Source organism: Rhinolophus sinicus, linkage group LG04, assembly GCF_036562045.2.
Source record: "Rhinolophus sinicus isolate RSC01 linkage group LG04, ASM3656204v1, whole genome shotgun sequence".
NCBI classification, from domain to species: Eukaryota; Metazoa; Chordata; class Mammalia; order Chiroptera; family Rhinolophidae; genus Rhinolophus; species Rhinolophus sinicus.
The window spans coordinates 103,840,993-103,863,282 of NC_133754.1; the positions used below are offsets into that span (position 1 = coordinate 103,840,993).

Sequence of the window (22,290 nt, forward strand, 5' to 3'; positions counted from 1 at the left end):
ATTCCCCGAGGATTTGGGGAACTAGTTCTCAGAACAGACTCCATGTCAAAGAAGAGATGGGGTGTTGGGTAAAGTTAAACAGGTATCTTTACTGCAGAACTTGGAGCCTTCGGTTCCTACAGATGTGACTGGCCAAGGGCAGGCATTCCGTGGAGCTCCCCAAACACGGCTGACCACAGAGCCTCAGGCCACTGTGCAATCTGCTTTGGGAAACACTGGGCCAAATGGGTGAGTTTTTACTGAATGACAGACGAAGGACCCAGAACACAGTATTTGCTCGTTACTCATCCATCACGGTCACTCTAAATTGTATCGATCGTCAGGATCAGGCCCTATCATTCTCAGAGAGATCAGAAGAAAAAGGATGTCTTTATGGAATCAAAAACTTTTATTCAGAATAAGCACTAACAAAATGAAGGTAGTTGCCTCATAAATGCAGGACCACAAAGTACTCAGAAAGGGATTAGAAAATAATTATAAAAATATTTTACTACAGATTAAAATGATTTGAAATGACAATTATTGGCTATACAATGTAGGCTGTGTAATCACACTGAAGATAAAAGGTGAAACTCTTCACAAGATTTGCTTGCCCGGGGGCAGGAAATCTGCCCACAGATCCCGAGAGCCATGGTGACACCCATGACACGGGCACGATCAGAAGTGGCTAGGCCACTGCTAACAGGAGGAGACCGAGCTCAGGATGCACATGCTATGCATCTCTGTGGCCCCCACTGCTTAGAGCGACATGATTACGTTCTTGTATTCCATCTACGAGGACTTCCAGAAAGGGGAGTGACAGCATCACAGGAACATCACTGGGACGGCATCTGACTTTTCAGTCTGGCAAGTCTCATGAGGCACGTGTCCCTCCACTGCCTTCTGGCAGCTAAGTGCTCAGGGTCGTCTGGGACTTTCGCACACATGGCCTGGGAACATGGGAAGCAGAGAAAAGAAGAGATGAGAAGAACAGAGAAGAAGCATGAAGTGACCACGAGGTTTCTGAATTCAGAGACAACAGGTCCTCAGAGACAAGTCAAGAGTCCTAGGACCAGACAGAACCATGGATGGCAAGTCAGACGAGAGGGGCCATAGGGCCAAAGACAACGGGTGCCAGCTGCAAACCAACATCCCTTGCACAGAGCGCCCGCTCGGCCCACACAGCTCTCTGCGGGAATCCACGTACCTGGTGAACCTTTTCAACCGTGGACCCGGAAAACTCTGGAATGGGTCCGAAAGTCTTGAGGACACGTTTCATGCCTTCACCGTATCTGTTGCAGTAGCTTAGCATACCTGAAACCACATGAACACAAGAGTCACAATGTCAGCGAGGATGTGACACAGCTCCCAGCTGAGGCATCCATTCAGGGGCTTGCCCTGGATCAGATGAACTAAAATCCCTTTCTCCCTGTGGGTGAAGAGAGGGTGGAGGTGGGCAGTGCACCCAGTTGGCTGGCCCTGGGGACTGAGGGTCTTCACCACCAGTCACTCGTCCAGCTTCTCTCAGCTCTCAGTATCCCAAACGGCAGGGGACCCTCAGGCCTGCCATTCCACCTCCTCAGCGCGTCTCAAGGGACATTCACACATTTAAGTTCTACTGTCCCCAAAAAGTTACCTACAACACTGTACCTGTGAGCTACTTGTGTAAATGGCTTTAAGTGCATTTTCTAAGAAGCACAGTATCACAGTTCACTGAAATCTCTTGTTCCCTGACTTCCAGTTACCACTTGATCGGGTGTCTACAAGGCGGCAGGTTCTTTAATGCAGGCTTGGAGTCTGGCCAGCCGAGGACAGCCCCGTCACCCAAGCCCCAGCTGCACTGCTCTCTGAAGGCTTCCGGGCCCTGGGGAACCCAACCCCTTTGTCGGATGCTGAGATCAGGCCTTGGGATTTTAATGGAGAAACCCATGACGTAGAGGCTCATCCTGACGGGAGAGGGGAGGGAGAAACACAGTCACAGTGACCAGAAGCAGCTGTGGGACATGGGCTGAAGCCAAGATCCTGGCTGAGCATCAGACGTGCACAGAGGGACACAGTCGGCTTTCTCCTCCAGGACGCGTCAACCCCGGCCATGGGGCAGGCCAGCCAGGACCCACTCCCCTCTTACCCTCCCCTCCTGGGAGGCAGTGAGGCTGGGCCAGGGCAGGCATGCATGGGGACAAGTCAGATCAGAGGCCAGCCCTGGGTGCATGCAGGGGAGCCGTCTCTAAGTCCTGGGCCCACCGAGGATACAGGCTGAGAAGCCCGCTGTGCCTACTTTGGCCCAGTTCCAGCACTGGTCATGACCAGAAAGCCTCGGAGGCTGGTCGGTCAGGCGAAAAGGTAACACGGGAACAAACGGACGGCAGGATTTGCGCATACCCCTGAGCTTGGCTCTCACCCCCGACCCCAAATATTGCGTGTGATTAATTAAAATAAAGATCTTCACCACCAGGTAGTCTTTAAACAAAACAGAACTTTTTTGGGGTTTAGTTTTGGTGGAGCCACACGGACGTAAAAGCCTGAATTCCCTGAACTGCAATGTGATTTGCCTCCCGTCTTCTTTCAGTGTGCTAATCCAATTTGCTTTCAGGAGAGGAATGGTTTGGAAAGGTAAAAAATTCAAATATACCAACTTGTCTGACACTAGCACCTACAATTTAAGTGGTGGGCACACTCTTTTTAAAATAAGGGGTTTCACTCATTTAACACAAGTATAACCTGACAGTTCAGGATTCTGGAAGGCTCCCTAACGGTTCCAGCACTGGCTAGCTCCCTTATACAGCTCAGCATTTCCAGAGCACAGAAAACAACCTACACATTTATTTCCTTCTGGAAATGAAATATTTCCTTCACTTTGTCTATGTGTGTATTTATTCAAACAAAAGGTGATAAAATCTAGACACAAATACAGTGTATTCCTTTCTGGGAAGCAGAGACACAAGAATCAAATAAGTTGGAAAGATACTGACTGACGGCTCAGCAGTATCCCACCTGTGGGAACACAGAAGCTCCACAACGCCTCTCCACGGGGAGCAGCCATGAGCCATGGATGCGATTCATGGACCAGGTTCACCTCTGCATGACTTCACCTTTTCTGAACAAACGTTCACCTTTCACTGTGCCTGTGAAGCCACGTGAATCTCCCAGGGGCGTTCCATAACTTTTTCCCCTACTGCCTTTTATACAATGTGCAGCTTTAAAAGGGCATTTATTTCCTCAAGATAGAATAAAACACGGTGAAACCCTTTATAATACCATTTGTAATGTCCCCCCCACCCCACTTATTCAGGAAGCCAATTAAAACTTCAGTTTTTGCAGTATATCATGCACTCAGGCTCCTGGGGTGACCAGCCCCGTGTGTGTGGTGACAGTAAGAAGCCACATCGCCAGTGTGTGCAGACCCCGCCACCTCACCAGTAGAGAACCTGACACCCTCAGGACAGCTCTCCCAATAGCTCCAAGTCCAAGCTCACAGTGACTTAGCAATGTCCCAGCAAATTCATTACCATTACTGTTATTTGCCGCATGCCCCCTTCCATCAGAGAAGTATAAAAGGAGGATAGAGTGGGCATTGTTCTAGAATACACATTTCAGTGGGAATGGGAAGAAAAGCCCACTTTACCTTTAGCCCCAGTAGCCTGTCTGTCCTCTGCGTTACTATGGAAGTGGGCCTCCCATCTTTCTTCTATGCTCCCACGCCTTCTATTCTGTTCAACCAGGTATTTCCAGGTGCTTTCAGAGAGCTTAGCTTTTCAGAAGACTCTGAACCTAGTTTCTTAAGAGATGCTTATACAGAATAAGAAAACATGGAAGAAAGAGCTGGCTCTCATGGGAACAGCTTTAGCTTCTCCTGCTGATTTGTCATTCTTCAGCTTAAAACCCTGGAGGTGAGAGTGCTTTCTTGTCAGCCCAACCCAAGGCTATGGGTCCACAGGGATCCATCCCCCCGTTTGCATTTATGGAGCAGGCACCCAGCATGCGGCCCGCTGTCACCCATGGAAGAAGCTGCTAGGGTGCGCCCGAGTGTTGTTTCTTGGAGAGACCTAATTGCCACCCACACCACAGGAGTCTTGTTTTCACAAGCGTGTGAACCCACACCTGTGGGAATCCACCTGCTTTTAAGAGACAGGGTTTCACAGAACTTATTAGGCCCCAAAGCACAGGGCGACATTATCTAATTCCCACCTGAGCTAGAGCTCACTGGACAGGGATGCAGGTGGAGACAGAAAACGACAGGACCAGCCCCATCAGCTTACCTGTTTCACTGCAAATCAGAGCTCCACATAAATGAACCAGACCCGCCAAGTAGGCATTCCGATTAAAAAAGAAAAAGACAAACATCTACACACAGGAAATTCTGAGAGGCCAGGTGGTGGACATTCTTTCAACTGGATATGATTCCCAGGGTCCGAGACAAAGTCATTTCCCAGGTCAGACTGAACCCAGGAGGCTGCCAGCGTATTGGGGACCTGTCCTCTCTTCTGACCGACTAGTCTAAAAGCTTAGCAAGGAAATAACCAAAGAGGTAAAGTATTCAGATTTCACTATTCCACAGCAAGAATGTCCTAATCTGTATTTGTTCTGTATTTCTCTCTTATGTACTTGTATATATTGGGGGGAAAATTGAAAAATAAACTAGGAGCCTAGGGAATTAAACAAGACAAAAGTCTGTTTAAATATAACATTTATTACAGACATAATGTTTGTCCGCCATCCAGCTAGGTGTCTCCATCTGGTTTAATTGTCACACTCCCCATGAGGTAGTTACTATGGCTGCCCCATTTTACAGATGGGGAAACTGAGGTGCACAGAACCAACTGGCATGAGGCTATTTAGCCTGTAAGTCAGGTAGGGACCCAGGCCAACTGGCTCCACTGCCTAGATCCACCCTTCTGAAAACTTGTCCTTCGTGGGTGTTGCTTTTGTAAAGTAGCCGGAAGGCAAAGTAAGCACGCTGGCCTCCTGGTTTTTCAGGTGCTATTTTATTAGATTAAAACAGATCATAAAATAGCTTTACCACTTCTAGATAAACTGTAGCTTTGAAGACTAATAAGTAGCCTTAAGCTCAGATGCTAGCTTTACAAAAACAACATCAGAAACGAGATGGTCTCCCAGCTCCAGTGCTGATATATTCTGGGTGACACTGGAGGCCAGTGAGCATTTGCATCGGTGCTGGGCCTGACCTTGGAACTGTCTCGCGCTGCTCCTTGGAATGCTCTGAAGTTGAAAACTACATCCGTCCACCATTATCATACCGAGCCAATTAGGTTTTCTTATCATATCTGCTTTGTTTGAAAATTTGTTATGAGCCTCCTTCCTGTCTGCCCCTCTGTTTGATTCCCGAGTTTCTGGTATCATCGGCTTCTGTTTCTATTTGTTTCCAAGTCAAAGTGGTTCTCAGCTCTCTCCCTATCGATTTCTTGTGATACCTGAATTATCTTAGTTTTCTCAAGAAAAAAAAAAAAGAAATGAAGACAAAGAAAAACATGGTGGTGTTTACCCAGCAGCGTCTACATAACTCCAACATTTCAAATGCTTAGATATGTTCATCACTTTTAAGGTCCTGGTTGGAAAAAACATGTGAAATTACCCTAGACATTATTTTAACGATGCCTCACAACTCCTGTTTCCCTTTTACGAGGGTGTCTTTCCTTGCATTGTCCTCCTGTGTTCAACTGTTATGCTGCCATGTGGGTGCCAGGTGGGAGTCCCCGCTCCCTGCCGATGCCCTCAGCTCAGTGTGAAGAAGAATCAAGTCACTTACTGAACCACATCTGCATGACACGCAGCCAACCCAGTCAAGGCCCCAAGTGTGCACGGAGTGCAAGAACACATCTGGTAAGACTGCCTGCAATCACCCAGTAGAAATTATTTTTCATTAATTACTGGGGTGAAAATTGACTGAGTGTTACCTCACGGGATTATAAAATCGAAGGCAGACCCCCAGAGGTCACCTACTCTGACCTCACTGTGAGTCTCCTATCAATAGCCAAACCTCCAACCTCCAGCAGCTCAGTGACCCACTCCCAGCATGGCCTCTCCCGCCATAGCAGCTCCAGGTACTAGAAAGTTCTTCCTGACCTCACGCCTGCCTGTCATTCCCAGTCTTTCATTCTGGTTCCAGCCCCACGAAACACCTGGACAGAGAAGACACACACACACTATTCTGGTGACTTCTGGTCAGCTCGTTTCTTGATGGTTTTGTTAAATATAGACCACGGAGCTGACTACAATATTTCTTTTCTCTTTCTGCATATGTTTTACAAGTTAATAATATAATTACCAAAATATTATACAATTGTAGAAATTGATGACAACACAGAAAAGTAAAAAGGTAATAAAAGTGACTTATAATTTCAATACCAAGCGACAGCCATTGTAACACTATGTAGGTGACATTTCCCCAGATTGTTATACGTGGTTTTTTAAAATTTATTTTGTTTTTATTTGGTGTAGGTTTTATTGCTTGTTTTTCAAATGACGTCTTCTATTTGAATCACTTAAAATCTGGAGGACAATTTCATTCTTGGAAGCTTATCACCCTTCTCAAATGATCCTTCTCTCAGTCACCAGGTCCTGGGCCCGTGCCTACATCCCCCACCCTTTGAAGTGGCTCCCAGGCAGGTGGCTGGCCCAGGCCCCCCGTCCTGCAGAAGCCCTTTCTTCTCGGCCTTCAGCTCAGCAAACCACACTGGGAAGCTGTCCGGGTTTAGGCAGAAGGAACGTCCAGCAGACGCTCAGATGGTTACCTCCCTACCTTGGTTTTCTTGCCTTTGTAACTAATTTCAGCATCTTTCTCAGGAAAATACCACCTTATCTCCTCTCAGGCTGGTGACATGCAGCAAGGTCTCCATAACCTTACCTACCTCTCCTCCTGGCCCTTACCTGTGTGCTGTTTCACACGGAGCCCTGAAGTCCGTGGAAGTCATGTGACTTACATCCTAGGACAGAGCGGTTGTCCCAGCCCCCACCTGTCCTACCTGTGAGCAACCAGGGCTGGCCACTGTCTCCTGTGCCTGATACCGTTTCTATTCAGTTGTAAGAAAAGGTGACATTTGACTGTTTACAAACCCTTGAAAACAGTGGATAGCACAGAATTCCCACCCGAGCCCCTGTGGACCAAAGCCTACCTTCTGCATTGAGATGCATAGTTTCCAGGGGGCCCATGAAGGCATACCGCAGGCCCAGCCCATCTGACATGACAAGGTCCAGGTCGCTCGGAGACATTATTCCATCCTAAAAGGAGAAAAGAGGCAGCACACAGATGAGGCCTCTGGAAAGACCATTTTGTTACTGTCACTTTCATTAACCGCAGCAGGATTCCAAAATACTCTCCAAGCACTGTGTTTTCATCAAATTTTGCCTGACAATGACAATGTAAGAATGGACCCTGAAAAGACACTATTTTGTGAAATGTCCAATACCAATTTGCTTTTTCCATAGCTTTAATCAACCTGAGCTTGAAGGAAAGCCGTCTCCCTTACTCTGCCCACTTCCACTGTCGTCCCTTCTCCACCCACAACCTGTGTCCCACTCGCAGCTTTAGAGCCCAGGGACAGGACGAGAGAAGGGAAGAAATAAACGGGGTACTGAAGGAAAAGGGCAACAAGGGTTTTCTACACTCCTGCTAAGATCTGAGGCAGGAAGACTGGAGCCATCAAAAGAACTGCAAACTTTCTTCCAGGCTGGGCCTGCCTGCAAGCCTGGCCTTGTTCAGCTTTTAATGAGTTTGTAAAGAATGATATTCTCTGATGAAATGCAGCTTAGAACTGGGTGTTGTTTGCAAAGGTGGGGCCCTAGAATCTTCTGCAAATGTGAACTGTAAAGCAAGAGGCAAGTTATTATGTGTTTAGGTTGCATGTCAAATTGGCCATTTGCATGGCCTGGCCTGTCCGTCAAGCGGCCTCCTCATCACATCCTTGTGGAAGGAGCAGGGGTGCATCAGAAATGCTTGCATGACTGGCCCCTTCACTGACAGTGCACTTTCCATCTGAGGATACTGTCACCTTGGCCATCAGCTGTCAGGAAGACAGATGTGGGCACGTCGTCATATTTCCCCCTAAGTCCTCACTAGTCAGACGGTAGAATTATTGTGAAATCTCCAGATCTTATTTTCTGCATGGTTTCCTTCACAAATAGAGCAGCCTGGGGTAGAGACAGCACTGTCCCTCCGTAAGAGGCCACTAAATGTGCTGCTGTGGCTGACACCTCTGCCACCGGTAGGCCTCAGCTGTGGACATCTCAGCTCTGCCCCTACCCCCAGGGCACACACACACACACACACACACACACACACACACGGCACCCATCCAGCTCCCAACAACAGGCTCAGGCACGTGGTCCACCCAGCACTACCTGTTACTGTGGGTGACAGAGCAAAGCCTTTACCTGTCCTGTCTGAGGGCTGAGGGCGTCTGTGTGGGGGGCTGTCATCGCAGGTGCACCATGGCCGTGGCCAACAGGGAGGAACGCTTTGCCCCCCAGATGGCCCTGGGGTGGAGTTGGGGGGAGCTGGGACAGGCCCTTCCCGCTCAGGAACTGGAGACTGAGCTCCCCCTGCTGTCCGGCCTCCTCCCGCCCCGGTGACTTCTCTCTGTCCCAGACTTCAAAGTCACCCAAGAGGTGGAGAGAAAGGGGATTTGCACCCTCAGACTGCATTACCTGCAGCCCAGCTGTGGAAGGAGAAACACTAGCCCTCTCAGAGCCATCTGGGTGTCTGCACTTCCCGTGGTGACCTGGGGGTGGGGGGGTTGGGGAGGGGCTGGAGCCCAAGAACCAAGAAGACAAAGAAAGGTGCACGCGAGGGGCAAGTGTGAAGTAGGTGGGATGAGGGAACCACTTTCCATCTAGTTGTGTTTGTATGTCAGAGAGAGAAACTAAGACGTCCACAAACCAGAAACATATGGTATAGAGAATAATTACAGAGCGACACTCCCAACCACCACTGTGCCCCCCTTCCTGCTCACATCCTTCCCAAAGACAAACACCTGACTTCTGTAATAACCACTTCTCGTAAGACTTGCCATCTATGTTTATATTCCTAAACAACAGAGGTTGATTTTTACCTATTTCCGTCTTCTTCAAACGGACCCACACTGTGCACCCTTGTGTGACTTGGTCCTATGCCTTCAGTGTCCACCTGTGTTGTGCAGAGCTGTGGTCTGCCCATTCTCACCAATGTGTGAAAACCAGAGCTGACCCATCCATCCTACTGTGCATGAACATCTGGGTTCTTGCTAGTTTGCAGCTACTGTGAACAGGGCTGCAGAGAACATTCTTGCTCATGGCTCCCGGGGCGCCTGGCCATGAACAGAGCTGCTGTCCCGAGCACTGGCTTCTCCAGCCTGTGCGCTAACACAGAGCTGCTTCCCAAAGTGGCTGCACACACGTGCACCGCCTCCCGCAGTGCGTGTGCATTCCAATCACTCCACATACTCGCCAAAACTTGGTAGCGTCCTGCTTGCAAACTGGCCAATCTGTAAGGGCTATTATGGTATGTCACTGGGTTTCTTATTAGTTCTAAATCATCCTACCATGCGTTCACTTATTCAGCAAGTTATTCAGTTTACTTGAATGCTGACAAGTTTCAACTTCTTTCACTTCTGATAGCAAAGCTGACCGGGGGAGGGGCAGCAACAGGAGGAAATAATACACAAAGCTCAGGGCAGTGCCCAGAATCCAAGAAAGCAACTCTGAAGCACAGGGCAGCCCCGCCCTTCTCACCCTCTTCACCAGGCTCTCAGGGCAGGAAGGGTGGTTTCTGGTTCCCTCTCCAGGCTGCCTCCAGGCATCTCCTGTGGCACCCTGCACCCCCACGGGCTCCGGAATGCTAGGAAAGGCAGCCAGGCAGGGGCCCTGCCGGCTCTCCCTCATCCCTGGCCTCCAGGCCAACATTCCAGAGCCTGGAGTTTTCATGACAGTGCTCAAACAGTGAGGGGTGCACATATGGAAGCCATCCTCCACTTGCGACACTGTTTGCCTTGGCTCTTTTATAACTGTGTTTAGTACTTTTAGGGCTGACTTCAAAAGGATTTCAAAACAGCCAGAAAGGGAGCCACCCCAGGGCTTTTGATTTGTACACATCGTGTGAGGTTACAGTGACCTCGGCTACATAAAGCCTGAGGGACTGTCCGGGCCATGCCACACACCGCCTCCCAGTTCCCGAAGGTTGTCCTCTCCCTCCTGTTCCTCCATGTAAGGGCTGCCTGCTTTATCAGCGACAGTTCATTAGCTGAACAGGTTAAAAGGGGAAAACGTTGTAGTATCTTCTCTTCCGAACTCCTTCTTTTTGCCTCATTTGGGTTTTCTGAAGCAGATTTTTGAAAGCTTGAGTTTTGATCCAGAAGCTAAATCCAGAGAAAAGAAACAGCCATACACTTACGGCTGAGATGCTTGCTGATCAGGATTTCACGTCACTGAAGCAAACAGTCGGCTTTATTCCTGCTGCACTCAGCACTGAACTAAAGGTTCGTGATTAGTATATTCTAAACTCCAGATGATTCATTTTGCTCCTGAGCCCCATTCCACGGAGGGGAGTGGAGTTTGGCAGCCCGAAGTGTGCCTTTGGGGCACTGATTATTTTTAAAAAACAAAATACTCAGAAAGAGCCCTTGACCATCCCCCTCCATCTGCTAAGTGACTTCAGATAGACACACCTGCTTCAGGAAGGGGACTTTGGCTTTTCATCTTAGCACCTGTGAATTAAGTGGCAGGCACAGAGGAACCTGCAGAAGCATTTGCTGGACTCCTCTCTGAGTCCCACTGTTTCTGGGGCCCGGCAAGATTTTGCTGACCACACGTTTGCTCTTTCTCGTCTCCCTTTGAAGTCCCAGACTCCGGCTTTCCAGTCCTTAGTCCAGAATGGCATATAAGCTCAACTGCCCAGAAGTTTTTCTTTGGAGGGAAGATGTTGGAGACACTGAACACTGCTTCAGGCTCCGGCCACCCTGGAGTGTGTCCAGCAGGAAGAAGCTGAGGCCTGAGTGAATGTTACAGCACAGACACTGGCGAATCCGCGTACTTGGCAAGAAGAGTCACGTAGTGCGCCGGGCCAGGACGTCAAGTTAAAGGAGCCAAGAAAGCTGCAAGCTCCTGCCTCCAATCACACCTCCAGCTGTAGGACTTTCTACATGTTACGGGGATTTTAACGTTTAAACATAAGCGTTTAGTGCTTGTCTTTTATTGAAGAAATAATGTATAAAGTGTCTGAGTGAGTCTCCTCGTGGTTAAAAAGAGCTGGCCTCTCGCAGCCCTGCCCACTGAGCTCTGAGGATGTCTGAGCATCTTTGCCTCACCCTGTCCTGAGCCTCACGTCCTCCCAGAAGTGATGCCACCTCTGCTCCCCCGTGGCATTCCTGGCTCAGGCCTCCCTTTACAGACCAGCCTGGACACCTCCTCCTGCTTCACCCCATGCTCTGCAGGAAGGCCATTTCCTCTCACTTCCCAATCCCCACGGGTCCCCCGTGGGTCCTGCCACATCTTCGCCTGCCCCGTGGTCTGTCGCTCCTTTTGTGTTCGTCTGCTCAAGTTCAGGTACAGTGTACAGAGTCTTCCCAAGGCCATGTCCACGTACCCTAGCTGACCGTGCCTTTCTTTTTCCTTTCTCACCAGGTCAAAATTCACCCTGCAAAACTTTTCCTAAGATGTTTTCCTGCCATTTCTGCATTATTTATTCTACCTCCTGGAAATACGCGCAGACATGGTACTGATGAGAGAGAAGGAACCATCTCCCATGCCTTAGTGCGTGGTGTGCATTCACCTGCCGCCTCGCACACACCTCCGGGATCCACTGTTCCTGTGCCACCTGGCCTCTGTCTTTCTTGCCTTCCAAAGCCCGGGATCAGTTTGTCTGTGGCAGCAAGCTCATCACAGAGGACGTTAAGGAATCCTCATGGTTCTAACTCCTCCCACTCTCTCACCCCATCAAGTTTCCCTAAGCCACCATGGATCCATCATGTCTGTTGTTCTCCTTAGCTCCACCATTTTACTGGGCACGACCTGAGCCAGGACACCCATGGGGACTGCAGGGCCTTTGGAGCAGACCATCTGCACCAGGACCATCCACCAAATCAGTTGAGACCTGCTTTCTCATGGGCTTTAAATTCAGACCACTTCCTAGCAGTGGCCTTCTTTTCAGAGACAGGGTGATGCAGAGGGCAGCACTGCATGGACCCTAAGAGTCTTGGCACTTTAAGAAGTCCTGGAACTGTCTCAGATCCCACACCTATGGCTCAGCGCTGACCACGGGGAGAGGGTCAGCTAAGTCTTGAGGCCATTCACGGGCAATGCAGAGTCTGCCATCTGGGGAAAGACCCATCTGGAGGACGTGAGGCACATCATGATGTGAGGCCGTGGGGGGAGAGCAGCGCAGGGCTCTCCTGAGGTCCCACAGTGTGATGACTTCCTTCCGGCCAGAGTAGCGAGGGTGTGAGCACTGCACACACTGGAAACTGGGGCTGCCATCAGTTTATTAGGACTCCTTCTAATAGCAATTGTCTTCAAGAAGGAGACCATTTTTATGATTTACTCATTACTTTACGGATGGTTACTTTCTGAGCAGCCACATTGGTGGGCAACAAATTGACAGGAAGGAGCTGCTGATTTACTGAGACACCTCCAGTCCCATTAGCAGACAAACATAATGAAAACATCACACACATAACTCAAATTTTTAAAAACCTGCTTAGTGTGCTTGGGATTGCTTAGTGGTGTTAAAGTAAGAGCTTCTACGCTAGTATTCTAACTCTGAAAAAACTAATTGGAAATGCTATTATGCTAACACCTGTCTGCTACCATCACCAGCAGGTAACTGATCAGTGAGTATAAAGCAAGGGTTTCAGTGAGTTGGAAAAGTAAGAGGCAGGAGGGAATGGGCCCCTGAACTAGAGGACAGAAGGATAGCAGGGGAGTCCCCAAGAGACGGGTGGCTGCAAGTGACAGTGACACTGTGCAGCCTTGCAGCCCAGCCTTCTTTGCCGTCCCCAGCTTGTGACCTGGGAGCCGGAGGCACAGAGCCCGCCTGGCTGGAACTCTGAGGGAGGGGCAGGCAGACAGGGCTGTGCCATTCTTCTGGGCTGGGAGTGGGGGCCCATGCTCTGCTCAGACCTCTTGGTAAAACACTTTATTCCCAGAGGACGCCCCCACCCCACCTGGTGAAGAGACTGCTGAGCTTGCTGAACAATGGGACACTTCTTCACATTTGCACAAAAGGATGGATTCCTCTTGCTGTTTTTAAGGTCAAGACCTTTACCGTTCTTTCAGACTCTATGATACTGTTGTTTTTCTCCCTGAAAGCACTGTTACAAGTACAGCATAGCAAGAAAAAACACACCCGGGTGTGACCACTGGGGCCTAAAGAGCTCTGGAACGTCCCTGGCGTCAGCACAAAGTCCTCTCTTTCCCTTTCCTTTTTTTGTTTCCATTTAAAAACTTTATTTTAAAGAATATTCAAGGGAAAAATACCAACTATGTTTGCCTGATCCTAAGTCAAATGGCTCTAATTTCTGTGTTCCTGTCTAGTCTCTATTAAGAATGCTTTTCACAAGTTTTCATTTTTAATGGCTTCATGGTATTTCATTTAGTCGATCTTCTTAAAAAAATTATATTTTGTTTTAAGATAGCTTCAAGTTTTCTGCCATGACAGCACTCCCATGCACCCCTTTGCACGAGCAGTCACTCTGGAGTCTCAGAATAATTCCTAGTGGCGGGTGTCCAGGTGGGAGAGGAGCAACATTTCTGCGACTTGATAGCTGTGGCCAAAGTGCCTCCAAAGGCTTCAAGGCACAGCTTTGGCCGTCAGCGGTGTGCGTGGGCTGCTCCCGCAGCCTGATGACCTATCCACCTCCCACTTCCATCTGCTCTGCCCTGAGCGGCCTCCATGGGGGCTCTGAACAGCGGGTGTTTTACAGCTGACTCAGTGTCCTGTTGCATCAGGTAAATGAGGTGTTCAATCCATTCTTGTACAACTTTGCAAAATTTGCCTGAGTCATTCTGCAGGAATGTTTGGTGCCCTGCTTCCAGGAAAACTTGCAGGTGTTGGCAAGAGGCTGAGCAGCTGTCCAACCCAACCACAGCCTTTGCGTAACAGTGGGCAGCACTTAGTCTTTTCTGCTTTCTGAAGTCTTACACTTGCACCTTCCCTGGAAGGGAGTGTGGGTCTGTGGGTTGCATCAGGTCTTTCCGCTCTTGCTGGGAGTCAGTTCCACGTTGCCTGTAGAAGTAAGGCTTGGCGAAGAGTGTAGGAAGCAAAGACATGTAAATCTATGTAAATGGGGGAGCCAGCTCATGACTCTAGTTAGTTTCTCATGAGAAAAACCATGAATCATCATGATAGTTCTTAATTTAACTTCAAGATCTGTAACTATGTTCCTCGCTGGGCCATTCACATGGACTCCAGGGCTGGGTGTCTCTAAACGAGAGTCCAGCACCTATCACTCGTACTTCAATTTTTCCCACTCCAGTGGTTATTCTCACCCAGCCCATCCTCATGGCATCTTTGGAGACGGGGAGCTCTCTCAAGTTTAAGTTTATTCCATCCTTGCTCTAACTAGAGATTGAAGTGGGCTCCCTTTCTGTGGCCCCTTCTCCTTGCCCTCTGACTTGGGGTGACATTAAACAAACCCAGTGCCTGCTCCATGCCTTCATACACTGCATTTCTTTATCTGACATTTACCCGAGACAGAACTTTTTGTGGCTCCCGTTTCCTAATGAAGACAATGGACTGAGCCCAAATGGCTCTGGTGCGGAAGGGGCAAAAGGACTGGTACATGACCTAGTCCTTTCCTGAGTTGCCAGTCTGTGTTCCTGGTGGTGATGGCAGTGGTAACATTAAAGCAGCATTTGTACAAGAAAAACTTGAAAATTCAGGACCAAGTGCGTTGAAAAGTAGAGCAAAATAGAACTAGAAGATCAAAAGCTGGGGATTAGTAAAAAAAGAACAGGACAAGGAAAGATGGCATGAAGAAACATGAGGACGGTAAATAAAAGTGACGGCGGGCAAAAAAAATACGTGAATTGAATAAGAAAATTTAATATGAGAATGGGATGATTAGACAGAAGGAAATATAATTCTGTGTAGCTGGTAATGAATAGAGGAACAGTCATGGAAGATTCATTTATCAAATATTGCATCCCTAATGCAGGACCCCTGCGCCTCTCCCCTTCTCCATGTCTATTCGAAGGACCAGATCACGTACCATTGAATCCATCAACCTTTTGCCTATTGTTAATCATGAGATGTGTCTTCTCTCCTCTCCCCGCCCCACAAAGGGCTAGATCCCAGAGAGCCAAAGGGGAAGGACATGCTTTGAACTTCTGCTCTATCCCCTGTGAGGGTCGGCTTGGCTAGGCTCGAGCGCCCAGTTTTCAGTTAAACATAAGCTACATGTTGTTGTAAAGGTATTTTGTGGATGTGACTACATCTATAATCAGTTGCCTGTAAGTAAAGGGGATTATTCTCAATAATCTAGGCAAGCTGCATCCAAACAGCTGAGAGGCCTCACGAGCAGAACTGAGGTTTCCGCCATCAGCTCCCATCCGATTTCAGACTTGCTAGTCCTCCCAAACGCATACACCGATTCCTTGGAATAAATCTTATTTTACACACACACGAGGTCTGACAATTAAGTTCACCAACTTGTTGCAACGATGTTGCTAACATTTTTTTGATATCAGAGGGATTATTCATTACTAATTTGTACCAACGGACAATCAGTTAACCAAGTTTACTATTTGGAAGTGCTGAAAAGGCTGCGTTAAAAAGTTAGACGACCTGAACCTTTCGCCAACAATTCATGGCTCTTGCATCACGACAATGCACCAGCTCACACAGCACTGTCTGTGAGGGAGTTTGTAGCCAGTAAACAAATAACTGTATTGAAACACCCTCCCTACTCACCTTATCTGGCCCCTAATGACTTCTTTCTTTATCTGAAGATAAAGGAAATATTGAAAGGAAGACATTTTGATGAGATTTAGGACATCAAGGGTAGCTCTGATGGCTGTTCCAGAAAAAGAGTTCCAAAATTGCTTTGAAGGGTGGACTAGGTCTAGCATTGGTGCATAGCTTCCCAAGGGGAGTACTTCGAAGGTGACTGTAGTGATATTCAGCAACGAGGTAGGTAGCACTTTTTCTAGGATGAGTTCGTGAACGTAATTGTCAGAGCTTCATATAACCTACTGGTCCTGCCTCTGTGACAGGACCCTGACTGATACGCCCCAGACCTTTAATTATATATAAACTTTGTACCACAGTAATTGAGCACTTTATTAACCATCTTGCATTTGCTTCTTACTCATGGATGGCGGTCTTACACACACCACCCTCCCCCAAGCTGGGCATTTACTCCTAGCATGCGGGTGCAAAGTATGTGCCAGGCCATGAGTGTATGCTGGTTGATTGTGGCAACTCTTAGATTTTAAGCAAAGAAAGTACAAGCTAGAAGTTTTTAAATAAAGGGGATTCCTTACCACCACTCCAGCGAGGCTCTCCTCATCCAGTGATTTTTTAAGACATGATACAACCAAGTTTTGAACCAATAGTGTTCCTAGCGGTGTACAGGCTGGTCTGTAAAGGGAGGCCTGAGCCAGGAATGCCACGGGGGAGCAGAGGTGGCATCACTTCTGGGAGGACGTGAGGCTCAGGACAGGGTGAGGCAAAGATGCTCAGACATCCTCAGAGCTCAGTGGGCAGGGCTGCGAGAGGCCAGCTCTTTTTAACCACGAGGAGACTCACTCAGACACTTTATACATTATTTCTTCAATAAAAGACAAGCACTAAATGCTTACGTTTAAACGTTAAAATCCCCGTAACATGTAGAAAGTCCTACAGCTGGAGGTGTGATTGGAGGCAGGAGCTTGCAGCTTTCTTGGCTCCTTTAACTTGACGTCCTGGCCCGGCGCACTACGTGACTCTTCTTGCCAAGTACGCGGATTCGCCAGTGTCTGTGCTGTAACATTCACTCAGGCCTCAGCTTCTTCCTGCTGGACACACTCCAGGGTGGCCGGAGCCTGAAGCAGTGTTCAGTGTCTCCAACATCTTCCTTCTAACACCACCCACCTGCCATCTGCCTGTTGCCACTGCCGTTGCCGTTGCCCTCTGGTCCAGACGCTGAAGTCACAGACTACTGCCGCCTCCTTGATCCCAAAGCCTGTGAAGTGAGTCACGGAGCCTGATCTGCTTCTTCTTTTCATTTTGTACTGTTTTTCTTCCCGAGAGTAAAAGTCCGAGTCCTTGGCAGGTAATGTACTGAATCAGTCATGGGTATCTACTCATGATGACATTGATGGAGAAACACCATCAGTGCAATGACAGGGTCCAGACTGTCAGAAAAGGACAGGCCGTGAAGGCAGCAGACTGTCAGAGCTGTGCCAGAAGCAAACTTCCCGGGGATGGAGGTGAACTTGGAGAACTGGACCCACGCCAATACTGGGTGATGAAATGAGAGGAAAAAACCCAAGGACCACCTAGCTCCGTGTGGCTGCAGCATGTGTTACAGAAATGGAAGAGGTCATGATAGCACTAAATTTATAAGTTTAGGTCAACTTTCCTCCCTAAAATATGTTTGCCCCTATCCGTCAGTCCCCTTTGTGTCACCTTCCCTTCTGTAACGAAGCTCGCTGCACATTCTAACTTTAGGGTAGCAGTTCATAATGTGCAGGTTGCTCGTTCACTGGCCATGAGGGCACCTGACCGTAGCCTTGCAAGGGGGATGCACGACCTCACGAGGGTAAGGAGACTGCCTGCTTCCCGTCTTACCCTGGAGGGACCCGCTTCTGTTCACACAGGCCCCGTGACTAACAAGAGGAGACCTGGCCACAATGTGCAGCCATGCTCCAGGATCAAAAGGCTAGATGAGGGTGGCTGACACGCACGCGGCCAGCATGACAAGGCAGATGCCGGGCCTCTGGTCGTCCATTTGTAGACAAGTCCACAGGACGCAGCGAGGCCAGCTCTGGTTTAGATCAGCGACTCACACCCTCTGGGTAGTGCCAACCTTGCATTCATTTGTTCTGATGCATGTGTTTTAATCAAAAGTGAATTAAATCTTTTTAAAATTAAGTTCACATCTCTTTTAGGAAAACCAGAGGTGTTCAGGGTCATAAAACTCGAACTGGAGATCATGGATCTGAAGTGATTCTGTGCGAGTCTCTCCACTAAGCAGAAGCTGGTTAGAGCTGCAGGTTTATCTACGGGCCTGAGACTGAAATAAAAAGTCAGAAACGAGAGACACAGAGACAGCAAAACCTGGAAGCAGAAAAGACGAACAAAAGGCGGTAAAATATACAGTATCGCATTGAAATTAAGATTAAGACTCCATCAGTTGAAAGTTAAATTAGGAAGAAAAATGCTGCCAATAAAACTAAGATGCTGAAATGTAAAAAAAGAAAAAAAAGTTTATCTTAGAACACATGAAATATAATACATGAAGACTTAAGAGGCCAAGGTCTCCCTGGGCAGTGAGCCATTTCTTCTCTGACTTTAATGTGCACATGAAACTCCTGGGTTGCTCGTTAAGATGCTGACTCCGATTCTGTGGGCCCAGGTGGGACCTGAGACACTGCATTTCTAACAAGCTCCCAGGGGAGGCCATGCCTCGGGCCTCACATGTGTGGCTAGAATGTGAACATTTGGCTCAGAGCTAACTCACAGCTGACAGCTGTTGCACACTGAAAAGAACACTGGATTCCAAGACTCAGAAAAACACCGTCGTCATCATCACATTAGAACCCACAACATTTACTCTACCACTATGACATGCCAGGCACATTCTCAGCCCTTTACATACATAACCTCGTCCAATCCTCAGCACATCCTGGTAAGAAACAGCTCCATCATCACCCCCACTTACAAATGCAGACACAGAAGCACAGGGGTGGCACAGGTTTGAATCCCTGCCAGTCTGTGGAATATGAATCCGACCACCTAACCTCCTTGGCTAGTGTCTTCATTTGTATAGGCAAACATAGCAGTCTGTCACTCTTCATTTTAAGAATGGATGGTTGGAAAAGATGTGAAAATCCTGAGAAAGGTAAAGGACAGTATTCTGTAACCTCTGAAATACTGTACAGGCTGAAGTTACTAATGAGCCAGGAACTCCTGGTGGCTCCTGGTGCTGAGTCCTGATGACCATGTCACTGTCACAAAATATGCTCGACAGAAACCCTGAATGGGTTTTCCACAAAGAGCTTCATCTGTTAATTTTATTACATGATCTTTGGGATTCACTTTATTAATTGAAAAAATTCCTCATAACAGCTGGCATTTGTGTCTGAAATAAAGCTCAAAGACAAAGTTCTGGAATCTCAAAAGGTCCAATCTGGGTCCCACAGGCCACACTCTTCCTGACGAGAAACTAAGAACTGAACTTCTGCAGGTCAGCGTCCATGGAACAGGAATCCTGCTTAGTGATCACACTGCTCAGAAGGGTGAGTAAGACCTGAGCTCAGCACTTTGCACAGCTTGTCACCAGTATATCTGACAGGCTGAGAACCTGCTCGTGGCTCCATGACTCATGTCTGCTCATGTCTGCCCACCAGTCTTCATGGGGCAAGGCTTTATGGGCAATGCAAGCTCAGCTAATGTTGGGGCAAGAGTTTTTATCACCACAACACAGCTTCCCTGATGGTGCTCATTAGCTTAAGAATATTGACACAAAATCCTGGCCAACAGGATCCTGTCACCCAGTGATGCAGCCTCAGGCTGCTAGGCTGTGGCCAGACTTGTCCATCTGGCGTTTCCAAGCCTACAAGGTCTGCTCCATCCTGATTCTGATGTCAAGGGAGGGGAAAAAACGGAGTGACACAATACACTAGAACCCAACACCCATGTTCCCTCCGATGTCTGGGTGCCCATCTTGCCGAACTTACAGCGCTGTGTGGGGATGCACAGGTTCACAGGTAGTGACAAAACAGTGTGTCACAGCATAGGATGCAGTGAAGATAAGGTGCTTCTTATTCCCGGCCCTTTCCCTCTCTGACCCAGAAATGAAGCCTGTGGCTTGGCTCCCCTCTCAAGCCCCACAGTTGACAGGCCAGCACATGAGCCTCCACACCCTACCTTTCTTAGAATTTCTCTTTCATGCTTGGCTGAGAGTATAAAATATGCCCTTTAGTGAGTAAATGTGAAAACAGGAAAACCACAGAGCAAATTAATGAAACAAAAAGTTGCTTCTTAAAAAACGTCAATAAAATTGATAAACTTCTAGGAAGACTGATAAAGATAAAGAGAGAACAGACACAAATCACCCACATCAGGAATGAAACCAGGGTCATCACTACAGACCCTGCAGCCACTACAAGGATAATAAAGGAGTACCACCAACAACTTTATGTTCATACATTTGCCAACTCAGAGGAAACCGACCAATTTCTCAAAAACGACAAATCTACAAAACTCAACCAAGATGAAACAGACAACCTAATTGGTTTTAAAGCCATTAAAGAAGTGGAATTTGTCATTAAAAACCTGAAAAATAAGTCTCCAGGCCCAGGTAGTTTCACTGGAGAATTCTAGCAAACAAAGAATTAACAAAAATCTTACAATCTCATCCAGAAAACAGAAGGGGCAAGAAAATTTCCCAACTCATTTTACATGTTATTACCTTGATATCAAAATCAAACAATGACAGGGAGGGAGGGAAAGAGGAAAGGAGAGAGGGAGGGAGGAAGGGAGGGAGGAAGAAAGGAAAGAAGGAAAGAAGGAAGGAAAGAAGGGCGAAGGACTACAGACAAGTATCTCTTCTGAACTTAGATGCAAAAGATTCTCAACACAAGCAAATCAAATCCAACAATGTCTGAAAAGAATGGCACACCACAGCCAGGCATGCCAGGCTGGTTCAACACGGCAATGTCATCCAAAGTGTCCTCCCCATCAACAGAGCTACAAGTGGCATCACAGCTTCCTCTGCTTCTGACACTCACATCAGGACACAGCCAGGGCTGGGTGGGAACGTAGGCCATCGCTCTGGCCCGGCCCCTGCTGGTCCCACTCCAGCTCATTCCCCAACATGGGGGTGGGACCCCTGGAAACCCACGCTTGGATTAGATTTGTGCTGTTCCCTGTTGTCTGTGTAGACAGCTTTGCACAAATCTAAGCCACCACCCTGAAAGCCAGGACAGAGGGAGGCAGGCCCATGTCCTCACAAGACCTCTTAGCAATCTGGAACCAAGTCACCTTGCACCTCTCGTACCCTGAAAGCACATCAGCAATAGCTTGGGTCACAGAAAAAGGCTCTGCCAAATTTCAGTGTGCTTTGTGAGTCCAGAAAGTAATGAACCAGCACCCATGTGAGTCCTTGAGTAGGGCAACTCCCGCTCATCTCAGCTCACTCTGCTTACCACGTCCAGGAAGAGTCTCGGGGTCTTCTGGTCACATGTGAAAGCTACCGAGAAAGAGAAACTTTGCATCTTTTTCACTTAAAATGTATAAAAGTCTTCAGTTTTACTGTAAAACTTCCCGATTCAGCTCCTTTTTACAATAAAGCTGCCCTTAAAAGCTTTGAGGTCAACTTGGAACACCCCCAAATCTAATCAAGTTCAACTGGCTCTGAAATTGTGAATCAGGGGGGTGTCACCTAAGCTTAGACCTGGCTGGTTCAGCACACGCGTGCAGGTCTGCACAGACCAAGGAGAGGCAGTCTCACCTTTCCTGACTCTCGATACCTAAAGTAGAAACAGACTCCAAGCAGAAGAGGTTTTCTTTCAAGAAATTCATGCAGTAAAGTCAGGAATTGTTAAACCAGCCAGGGGGAGGCGGGTGGGGGGGGGGGTGTAGGGAAACGTGCCTTTTGTGTCTCTGCTGGGGTCCATATTGGCCCTAGGCCCAGCGGGAGTGCACAAGGGGAAGGCTTCTCTCAGAGGATGGCTGTGGCTCTGCCACCACGTCCCGAGCCTAAGGAAATCAGGGCCTGTGTGGGAACATTCAGAGGCCCACACCAGTGGCTTCTCTGCCATGGGAAGCAACTACTTTGGGAACAGACACACATCCGGTGTGCTAGGGACCCTCCCGTGTCTGGGTGGCCTCTGACAGTGATGGTAAAAGCAGGCACAATACTAGCAGCCCCACCCTCCTTCCATATTCTCTGTGTGAGCCCCAGCCTCCATAAGGGAAACACTCGCTGTCACTGAAAGTCTCCCCAGCAGAGCTCAAGGATGCCCCACGGCTCTTCCCATCTCATCCTCACCCCAACCTGCACAGATGGACCTATGGACAGGTTTCTAGACCTGTCTTCATTCTTACTGTCTGTAGATCATCTTTATTTTTTAAAGGGAATTATCTTCTAGACTTTCAGCAAAGGCAGTTCTTTGGGT

At 48.2% G+C, this 22,290-nt stretch overlaps 1 protein-coding gene and 1 long non-coding RNA gene across 3 annotated transcripts in view; one reads left to right on the plus strand and one right to left on the minus strand.

Annotated features, from left to right (window-relative positions):
* Positions 1-365: 365 nt before the first annotated feature.
* Positions 366-22,290, minus strand: part of CRYL1 (crystallin lambda 1) — a 114,968-nt gene continuing 93,043 nt past the window's right edge. For both annotated transcript variants that reach the window (XM_019715679.2, XM_019715680.2), the window contains exons 6-8: positions 7,113-7,218; positions 1,187-1,293; positions 366-929 (exon numbers count right to left, since the gene is read on the minus strand). In XM_019715679.2, the coding sequence (XP_019571238.2) occupies positions 816-929; positions 1,187-1,293; positions 7,113-7,218 (327 nt within the window). In that variant the 3' untranslated portion in view covers positions 366-815. The remainder of the gene's footprint in view (positions 930-1,186; positions 1,294-7,112; positions 7,219-22,290) is intronic.
* On the plus strand, positions 10,134-13,466 carry LOC141571087 (uncharacterized). Its single transcript, XR_012495629.1, has 2 exons — positions 10,134-10,176; positions 10,298-13,466. It is a non-coding gene; the product is annotated as an uncharacterized LOC141571087 (long non-coding RNA).